We start from the raw sequence: 9,592 nt of genomic DNA, 5'->3' as shown, positions 1-9,592 counted from the left end.
CTGTTCTTACTGCTCTCTTTCTTCTTATTCTTTCTATTACTGCTGCTCTCTCTCCATGTTCTTTCTTCTTATTATTTCTACTACTACTGTTGTTTGTGCTACTGCAATCTCTCCTCCTGTTCTTACTGCTGCTCTCTCTCTATGTTCTTTGCTGCTGCTGCTCTCTTTTCATGTTCTTTCTGCTACTGATCTCTTTTCCTATGCTCTCTTTCTTCTTATTCTTTCTATTACTGCTTCTCTTTCTCCTCCTGTTCTTTCTGCTACTGCTGTCTTTCTTCTTATTATTTCTACTACTACTGCTGTTCTTTGTGCTACTGCAATCTCTCCATGTTCTTTGCTGCTGCTGCTCTCTTTTCATGTTCTTTCTGCTACTGATCTCTTTTCCTGTTCTCTCTACTACTGTTGCTGCTCTCTTTCTTCTTATTCTTTCTATTACTGCTGCTCTCTCTCCTTGTTCTTTCCACTACTGGTGCTGTTCTTTGTGCTACTGCAATCTCTCCCCCTGTTCTCTCTCCATGCTCTTTGCTGCTGCTGCTCTCCTCCTGTTCTCTTTTCATGTTCTTTCTGCTACTGCTCTCTTTCTTCTTATTCTTTCTATTACTGCTGCTCCCTCTCCATGTTCTTTGTGCTACTCCACTCCCTCTTTTGCTGCTCTCTCCCTATCCATGTTCTTTGCTGTTGCTGCTCTCTTTTCATGTTCTTTCTGCTCCTGATCTCTTTTCCTGTTCTCTCTACTACTGATCTCTTTTCCTGTTCTCTCTACTACTGTTGCTGCTCTCTTTCTTCTTATTCTTTCTATTACTGCTCTCTCTCCTCCTGTTCTTACTGCTGCCCTCTCTCCCTATCCATGTTCTTTGCTGCTGCTGCTCTCTTTTCATGTTCTTTCTGCTACTGATCTCTTTTCCTGTTCTTTCTGCTACTGCTGCTGCTCTCTTTCTTCTTATTCTTTCTACTACTGCTGCTGTTCTTTGTGCTACTGCAATCTCTCCTCCTGTTCTTTGCTGCTGCTGATGCTCTCTTTTCATGTTCTTTCTGCTACTGATCTCTTTTCCTGTTCTTTCTGCTACTGCTGCTGCTCTCTTTCTTCTTATTCTTTCTACTACTGCTGCTGTTCTTTGTGCTACTGCAATCTCTCCTCCTGTTCTTACTACTGCTCTCTCTCCATGTTCTTTTCTGCTGCTGCTCTCTTTTCATGTTCTTTGCTTCTGCTGATGCTCTCTTTTCATGTTCTTTCTGCTACTGATCTCTTTTCCTGTTCTCTCTACTACTGTTGCTGCTCTCTTTCTTCTTATTCTTTCTATTACTGCTGCTGTTCTTTGTGCTACTGCAATCTCTCCTGTTCTTACTGCTGCTCTCTCTCCATGTTCTTTGCTGCTGCTGCTGCTCTCTTTTCATGTTCTTTCTGCTACTGATCTTTTCCTGTTCTTTCTGCTACTGCTCTCTTTCTTCTTATTCTTTCTACTACTGCTGCTTTTCTTTGTGCTACTGCAATCTCTCCTCCTGTTCTCTTTTCATGTTCTTTCTGCCACTGCTACTGCACTACCTTTCTTTCTGCTACTGCTCTCTTTCTTCTTATTCTTTCTATTACTGCTGCTCCCTCTCCATGTTCTTTGCTGCTGTTGCTGCTTCTCTCTCTCCCTGTTCTTTGTGCTACTCCACTCCCTCTTTTCCTGTTCTCTCTACTACTGCTGCTGCTCTCTTTCTTCTTATTCTTTCTATTACTGCTCTCTCTCCTCCTGTTCTTAGTACTGCTCTCTCTCCTCCTGTTCTTACTGCTGCTGCTCTCTCCATGTTCTTTCTGCTACTGATCTATCTTCCTGTTCTCTCTACTACTGTTGCTGCTCTCTTTCTTCTTATTCTTTCTATTACTGCTGCTCTCTCTCCTCCTGTTCTTACTGCTGCTGCTCTCTTTTCATGTTCTTTCTGCTACTGATCTCTTTTCCTGTTCTCTCTACTACTGTTGCTGCTCTCTTTCTTCTTATTCTTTCTATTACTGCTGCTCTCTCTCCTCCTGTTCTTACTGCTGCTCTCTCTCCATGTTCTTTGCTGCTGCTGCTCTCTTTTCATGTTCTTTCTGCTACTGATCTCTTTTCCTGTTCTCTCTACTACTGTTGCTGCTCTCTTTCTTCTTATTCTTTCTATTACTGCTGCTGTTCTTTGTGCTACTGCAATCTCTCCTGTTCTTACTGCTGCTCTCTCTCCATGTTCTTTGCTGCTGCTGCTGCTCTCTTTTCATGTTCTTTCTGCTACTGATCTTTTCCTGTTCTTTCTGCTACTGCTCTCTTTCTTCTTATTCTTTCTACTACTGCTGCTTTTCTTTGTGCTACTGCAATCTCTCCTCCTGTTCTCTTTTCATGTTCTTTCTGCCACTGCTACTGCACTACCTTTCTTTCTGCTACTGCTCTCTTTCTTCTTATTCTTTCTATTACTGCTGCTCCCTCTCCATGTTCTTTGCTGCTGTTGCTCTCTTTTCATGTACTTTCTGCTGCTGCTGCTTCTCTCTCTCCCTGTTCTTTGTGCTACTCCACTCCCTCTTTTCCTGTTCTCTCTACTACTGCTGCTGCTCTCTTTCTTCTTATTCTTTCTATTACTGCTCTCTCTCCTCCTGTTCTTAGTACTGCTCTCTCTCCTCCTGTTCTTACTGCTGCTGCTCTCTCCATGTTCTTTCTGCTACTGATCTATCTTCCTGTTCTCTCTACTACTGTTGCTGCTCTCTTTCTTCTTATTCTTTCTATTACTGCTGCTCTCTCTCCTCCTGTTCTTACTGCTGCTGCTCTCTTTTCATGTTCTTTCTGCTACTGATCTCTTTTCCTGTTCTCTCTACTACTGTTGCTGCTCTCTTTCTTCTTATTCTTTCTATTACTGCTGCTCTCTCTCCTCCTGTTCTTACTGCTGCTCTCTCTCCATGTTCTTTGCTGCTGCTGCTCTCTTTTCATGTTCTTTCTGCTACTGATCTCTTTTCCTGTTCTCTCTACTACTGTTGCTGCTCTCTTTCTTCTTATTCTTTCTATTACTGCTGCTCTCTCTCCTCCTGTTCTTACTGCTGCTCTCTCTCCATGTTCTTTGCTGCTGCTGCTCTCTTTTCATGTTCTTTCTGCTGCTGCTCTTTTTTCATGTTCTTTCTGCTACTGATCTCTCTTCCTGTTCTCTCTACTACTGTTGCTGCTCTCTTTCTTCTTATTCTTTCTATTACTGCTGCTCTCTCTCCATGTTCTTCCTGTTACTGCTGCTACTTTCTTTCTTTTTGTTCTTTGTGCTACTGCACTCTCTCTCCTCCTGTTCTCTTTTCATGTTCTTTCTGCCACTGCTGCTGCTCTTCCTGTTCTTTGTGCTACTGCACTACCTTTCTTCCTTTTCTTTCTGCTACTGCTCTCTCTCTTCCTGATTTTTGTGCTACTGCACTCTTTTCCTGTTCTCTCTACTACTGCTGCTGCTCTCTTTCTTCTTGTTCTCTCTACTACTGCTGCTGCTCTCTTTCTTCTTGTTCTCTCTGCTACCGCTGCTCTCTTTTCATGTTCTTTCTGCTACTGCTGCTTCTCTCTCTTCCTGTTCTTTGTGCTCCACTCCCTCTTTTCCTGTTCTCTCTACTACTGCTGCTGCTCTCTTTCTTCTTTTTCTTTCTATTACTGCACTCTCTCCTTCTGTTCTTACTGCTGCTCTCTCCATGTTCTTTGCTGTGCTGCTCTTTTGATGTTCTTTCTGCTGCTGCTGCTTCTCTCTTTTCCTGTTCTCTCTACTACTGCTGCTGCTCTCTTTCTTCTTATTCTTTCTATTACTGCTCTCTCTCCTGTTCTTACTGCTGCTCTCTCTCCCTGTTCTCTCTACTACTGTTGCTGCTCTCTTTCTTATTCTTTCTATTACTGCTGCTCTCTCTCCATGTTCTTTCTTCTTATTATTTCTAATACTACTACTGCTGTTCTTTGTGCTACTGCAATCTCTCCTCCTGTTCTTACTGCTCTCTTTCTTCTTATTCTTTCTATTACTGCTGCTCTCTCTCCATGTTCTTTCTTCTTATTATTTCTACTACTACTGTTCTTTGTGCTACTGCAATCTCTCCTCCTGTTCTTACTGCTGCTCTCTCTCTATGTTCTTTGCTGCTGCTGCTCTCTCTCCATGTTCTTTGCTGCTGCTCTCTCTCCCTATCCATGTTCTTTTCTGCTGCTGCTCTCTTTTCATGTTCTTTCTGCTACTGATCTCTTTTCCTGTTCTCTCTACTACTGTTGCTGCTCTCTTTCTTCTTATTCTTTCTATTACTGCTCTCTCTCCTCCTATTCTTACTGCTGCTCTCTCTCCCTATCCATGTTCTTTGCTGCTGCTGCTCTCTTTTCATGTTCTTTCTGCTACTGATCTCTTTTCCTGTTCTCTCTACTACTGTTGCTGCTCTCTTTCTTCTTATTCTTTCTATTACTGCTGCTCTCTCACCATGTTCTTTCTGCTACTACTGCTGTTTTCTCTCCATGTTCTGTGCTGCTGCTCTCTCTCCCTATCCATGTTCTTTGCTGCTGCTGCTCTCTTTTCATGTTCTTTCTGCTACTGATCTTTTCCTGTTCTTTCTGCTACTGCTCTCTTTCTTCTTATTCATTCTACTACTGCTGCTTTTCTTTGTGCTACTGCAATCTCTCCTCCTGTTCTTTTTTCATGTTCTTTCTGCCACTGCTACTGCACTACCTTTCTTTCTGCTACTGCTCTCTTTCTTCTTATTCTTTCTATTACTGCTGCTCCCTCTCCATGTTCTTTGCTGCTGTTGCTCTCTTTTCATGTACTTTCTGCTGCTGCTGCTTCTCTCTCTCCCTGTTCTTTGTGCTACTCCACTCCCTCTTTTCCTGTTCTCTCTACTACTGCTGCTGCTCTCTTTCTTCTTATTCTTTCTATTACTGCTCTCTCTCCTCCTGTTCTTACTGCTACTCCACTCCCTCTTTTCCTGTTCTCTCTACTACTGCTGCTGCTCTCTTTCTTCTTATTCTTTCTATTACTGCAATCTCTCCTGTTCTTACTGCTGCTCTCTTTTCATGTTCTTTGCTGCTGCTGATGCTCTCTTTTCATGTTCTTTCTGCTCTTTCTGCTACTGATCTCTTTTCCTGTTCTCTCTACTACTGTTGCTGCTCTCTTTCTTCTTATTCTTTCTATTACTGCTGCTCTCTCACCATGTTCTTTCTGCTACTGCTGCTGTTTTCTCTCCATGTTCTGTGCTGCTGCTCTCTCTCCCTATCCATGTTCTTTGCTGCTGCTGCTCTCTTTTCATGTTCTTTCTGCTACTGATCTTTTCCTGTTCTTTCTGCTACTGCTCTCTTTCTTCTTATTCATTCTACTACTGCTGCTTTTCTTTGTGCTACTGCAATCTCTCCTCCTGTTCTCTTTTCATGTTCTTTCTGCCACTGCTACTGCACTACCTTTCTTTCTGCTACTGCTCTCTTTCTTCTTATTCTTTCTATTACTGCTGCTCCCTCTCCATGTTCTTTGCTGCTGTTGCTCTCTTTTCATGTACTTTCTGCTGCTGCTGCTTCTCTCTCTCCCTGTTCTTTGTGCTACTCCACTCCCTCTTTTCCTGTTCTCTCTACTACTGCTACTGCTCTCTCTCTTCCTGATTTTTGTGCTACTGCACTCTTTTCCTGTTCTCTCTACTACTGCTGCTGCTCTCTTTCTTCTTGTTCTCTCTGCTACTGCTGCTCTCTTTTCATGTTCTTTCTGCTGCTGCTGCTTCTCTCTTCCTGATTTTTGTGCTACTGCACTCTCTCCTTCTGTTCTTACTGCTGCTCTCTCCATGTTCTTTGCTGTGCTGCTCTTTTGATGTTCTTTCTGCTTCTGCTGCTTCTCTCTTTTCCTGTTCTCTCTACTACTGCTGCTGCTCTCTTTCTTCTTATTTCTATTACTGCTGCTGCTCTCTTTCTTCTTATTTCTATTACTGCTGCTGCTCTTTCTTCTTGTTCTCTCTGCTACTGCTGCTCTCTTTTCCTGTTCTCTCTGCTACTGCACTCTCTTTTCCTGTTATTTTCGTGTTCTTTCTGCTACTGTTCTTTTCCTGTTCTTTGTGCTACTGCACTCTCTCCTCCAGTTCTTAATGCTGCTCTCTCTCCATGTTCTTTGCTGCTGCTGCTCTCTTTTCCTGTTCTTTGTGCTACTGCACTCTCTCCTCCAGTTCTTAATGCTGCTCTCTCTCCATGTTCTTTGCTGCTGCTGCTCTCTTTTCATGTTCTTTCTGCTACTGATCTCTTTTCCTGTTCTCTCTACTACTGTTGCTGCTCTCTTTCTTCTTATTCTTTCTATTACTGCTGCTCTCTCTCCTCCTGTTCTTACTGCTGCTCTCTCTCCATGTTCTTTGCTGCTGCTGCTCTCTTTTCATGTTCTTTCTGCTGCTGCTCTCTTTTCATGTTCTTTCTGCTGCTGCTCTCTTTTCATGTTCTTTCTGCTGCTGCTCTTTTTTCATGTTCTTTCTGCTGCTGATCTCTTTTCCTGTTCTCTCTACTACTGTTGCTGCTCTCTTTCTTCTTATTCTTTCTATTACTGCTGCTCTCTCTCCATGTTCTTCCTGTTACTGCTGCTACTTTCTTTCTTTTTGTTCTTTGTGCTACTGCACTCTCTCTCCTCCTGTTCTCTTTTCATGTTCTTTCTGCCACTGCTGCTGCTCTTCCTGTTCTTCGTGCTACTGCACTACCTTTCTTCCTTTTCTTTCTGCTACTGCTCTCTCTCTTCCTGATTTTTGTGCTACTGCACTCTTTTCCTGTTCTCTCTACTACTGCTGCTGCTCTCTTTCTTCTTGTTCTCTCTACTACTGCTGCTGCTCTCTTTCTTCTTGTTCTCTCTGCTACTGCTGCTCTCTTTTCATGTTCTTTCTGCTACTTCTGCTTCTCTCTCTTCCTGTTCTTTGTGCTCCACTCCCTCTTTTCCTGTTCTCTCTACTACTGCTGCTGCTCTCTTTCTTCTTATTCTTTCTATTACTGCACTCTCTCCTTCTGTTCTTACTGCTGCTCTCTCCATGTTCTTTGCTGTGCTGCTCTTTTGATGTTCTTTCTGCTGCTGCTGCTTCTCTCTTTTCCTGTTCTCTCTACTACTGCTGCTGCTGCTCTCTTTCTTATTCTTTCTATTACTGCTGCTCCCTCTCCATGTTCTTTGCTGCTGTTGCTCTCTTTTCATGTACTTTCTGCTGCTGCTGCTTCTCTCTCTCCCTGTTCTTTGTGCTACTCCACTCCCTCTTTTCCTGTTCTCTCTACTACTGCTGCTGCTCTCTTTCTTCTTATTCTTTCTATTACTGCTGCTCCCTCTCCATGTTCTTTGCTGCTGTTGCTCTCTTTTCATGTACTTTCTGCTGCTGCTGCTTCTCTCTCTCCCTGTTCTTTGTGCTACTCCACTCCCTCTTTTCCTGTTCTCTCTACTACTGCTGCTGCTCTCTTTCTTCTTGTTCTCTCTGCTACTGCTGCTCTCTTTTCATGTTCTTTCTGCTACTTCTGCTTCTCTCTCTCCCTGTTCTTTGTGCTACTCCACTCCCTCTTTTCCTGTTCTCTCTACTACTGCTGCTGCTCTCTTTCTTCTTATTCTTTCTATTACTGCTGCTCCCTCTCCATGTTCTTTGCTGCTGTTGCTCTCTTTTCATGTACTTTCTGCTGCTGCTGCTTCTCTCTCTCCCTGTTCTTTGTGCTACTCCACTCCCTCTTTTCCTGTTCTCTCTACTACTGCTACTGCTCTCTCTCTTCCTGATTTTTGTGCTACTGCACTCTTTTCCTGTTCTCTCTACTACTGCTGCTGCTCTCTTTCTTCTTGTTCTCTCTACTACTGCTGCTGCTCTCTTTCTTCTTGTTCTCTCTGCTACTGCTGCTCTCTTTTCATGTTCTTTCTGCTACTTCTGCTTCTCTCTCTTCCTGTTCTTTGTGCTCCACTCCCTCTTTTCCTGTTCTCTCTACTACTGCTGCTGCTCTCTTTCTTCTTATTCTTTCTATTACTGCTCTCTCTCCTCCTGTTCTTACTGCGGCTGCTCTCTCCATGTTCTTTCTGCTACTGATCTCTTTTCCTGTTCTCTCTACTACTGTTGCTGCTCTCTTTCTTCTTATTCTTTCTATTACTGCTGCTCTCTCTCCTCCTGTTCTTACTGCTGCTCTCTCTCCATGTTCTTTGCTGCTGCTGCTCTCTTCATGTTCTTTCTGCTACTGATCTCTTTTCCTGTTCTCTCTACTACTGTTGCTGCTCTCTTTCTTCTTATTCTTTCTATTACTGCTGCTCTCTCTCCATGTTCTTTGCTGCTGCTGCTCTCTTTTCATGTTCTTTCTGCTGCTGCTCTCTTTTCATGTTCTTTCTGCTGCTGCTCTCTTTTCATGTTCTTTCTGCTGCTGCTCTCTTTTCCTGTTCTCTCTACTACTGTTGCTGCTCTCTTTCTTCTTATTCTTTCTATCACTGCTGCTCTCTCTCCATGTTCTTCCTGTTACTGCTGCTACTTTCTTTCTTTTTGTTCTTTGTGCTACTGCACTCTCTCTCCTCCTGTTCTCTTTTCATGTTCTTTCTGCCACTGCTGCTGCTCTTCCTGTTCTTTGTGCTACTGCACTACCTTTCTTCCTTTTCTTTCTGCTACTGCTCTCTCTCTTCCTGATTTTTGTGCTACTGCACTCTTTTCCTGTTCTCTCTACTACTGCTGCTGCTCTCTTTCTTCTTGTTCTCTCTGCTACTGCTGCTCTCTTTTCATGTTCTTTCTGCTACTGCTGCTTCTCTCTCTTCCTGTTCTTTGTGTTACTGCACTCTCTCCTTCTGTTCTTACTGCTGCTCTCTCCATGTTCTTTGCTGTGCTGCTCTTTTCCTGTTCTCTCTACTACTGCTGCTGCTCTCTTTCTTCTTATTCTTTCTATTACTGCTGCTCCCTCTCCATGTTCTTTGCTGCTGTTGCTCTCTTTTCATGTACTTTCTGCTGCTGCTGCTTCTCTCTCTCCCTGTTCTTTGTGCTACTCCACTCCCTCTTTTCCTGTTCTCTCTACTACTGCTGCTGCTCTCTTTCTTCTTATTCTTTCTATTACTGCTGCTCCCTCTCCATGTTCTTTGCTGCTGTTGCTCTCTTTTCATGTACTTTCTGCTGCTGCTGCTTCTCTCTCTCCCTGTTCTTTGTGCTACTCCACTCCCTCTTTTCCTGTTCTCTCTACTACTGCTACTGCTCTCTCTCTTCCTGATTTTTGTGCTACTGCACTCTTTTCCTGTTCTCTCTACTACTGCTGCTGCTCTCTTTCTTCTTGTTCTCTCTACTACTGCTGCTGCTCTCTTTCTTCTTACTGCTGCTCTCTCTTCCTGTTCTCTCTGCTACTGCACTCTCTTTTCCTGTTATTTTCGTGTTCTTTCTGCTACTGTTCTTTTCCTGTTCTTTGTGCTACTGCACTCTCTCCTCCAGTTCTTAATGCTGCTCTCTCTCCATGTTCTTTGCTGCTGGTGCTCTCTTTTCATGTTCTCTCTAATATTGCTGCTGCTCTCTTCTTATTCTTTCTATTACTGCTGCTCTTCCTATTCTTTGTGCTACTGCACTCCCTCTTTTCCTGTTCTAACTGCTGCTCTCTCTCCATGTTCTCTGCTGCTGCGCTCTTTTCCTGTTCTTTCTGCTACTGTTCTTTTCCTTTTCTTTGTGCTA

General features: G+C 43.4%; 1 protein-coding gene across 1 annotated transcript; it reads right to left on the bottom strand.

Annotated features, from left to right (window-relative positions):
- Positions 1–6,819: 6,819 nt before the first annotated feature.
- Positions 6,820–7,293, bottom strand: LOC137653052 (uncharacterized). The gene has a single exon (XM_068386447.1). It carries the CDS (start codon positions 7,291–7,293, stop codon positions 6,820–6,822), a length of 474 nt encoding a protein of 157 aa, XP_068242548.1.
- Between the last annotated feature and the right edge of the window lie 2,299 nt (positions 7,294–9,592).

The sequence above is a fragment of the Palaemon carinicauda genome, chromosome 14 (genome assembly GCF_036898095.1).
Source record: "Palaemon carinicauda isolate YSFRI2023 chromosome 14, ASM3689809v2, whole genome shotgun sequence".
In the NCBI taxonomy this organism is placed as follows: Eukaryota; Metazoa; Arthropoda; class Malacostraca; order Decapoda; family Palaemonidae; genus Palaemon; species Palaemon carinicauda.
The sequence above is the reverse complement of the archived record's forward strand: the minus strand, read 5'-3'. Positions and strand labels throughout refer to the sequence as shown.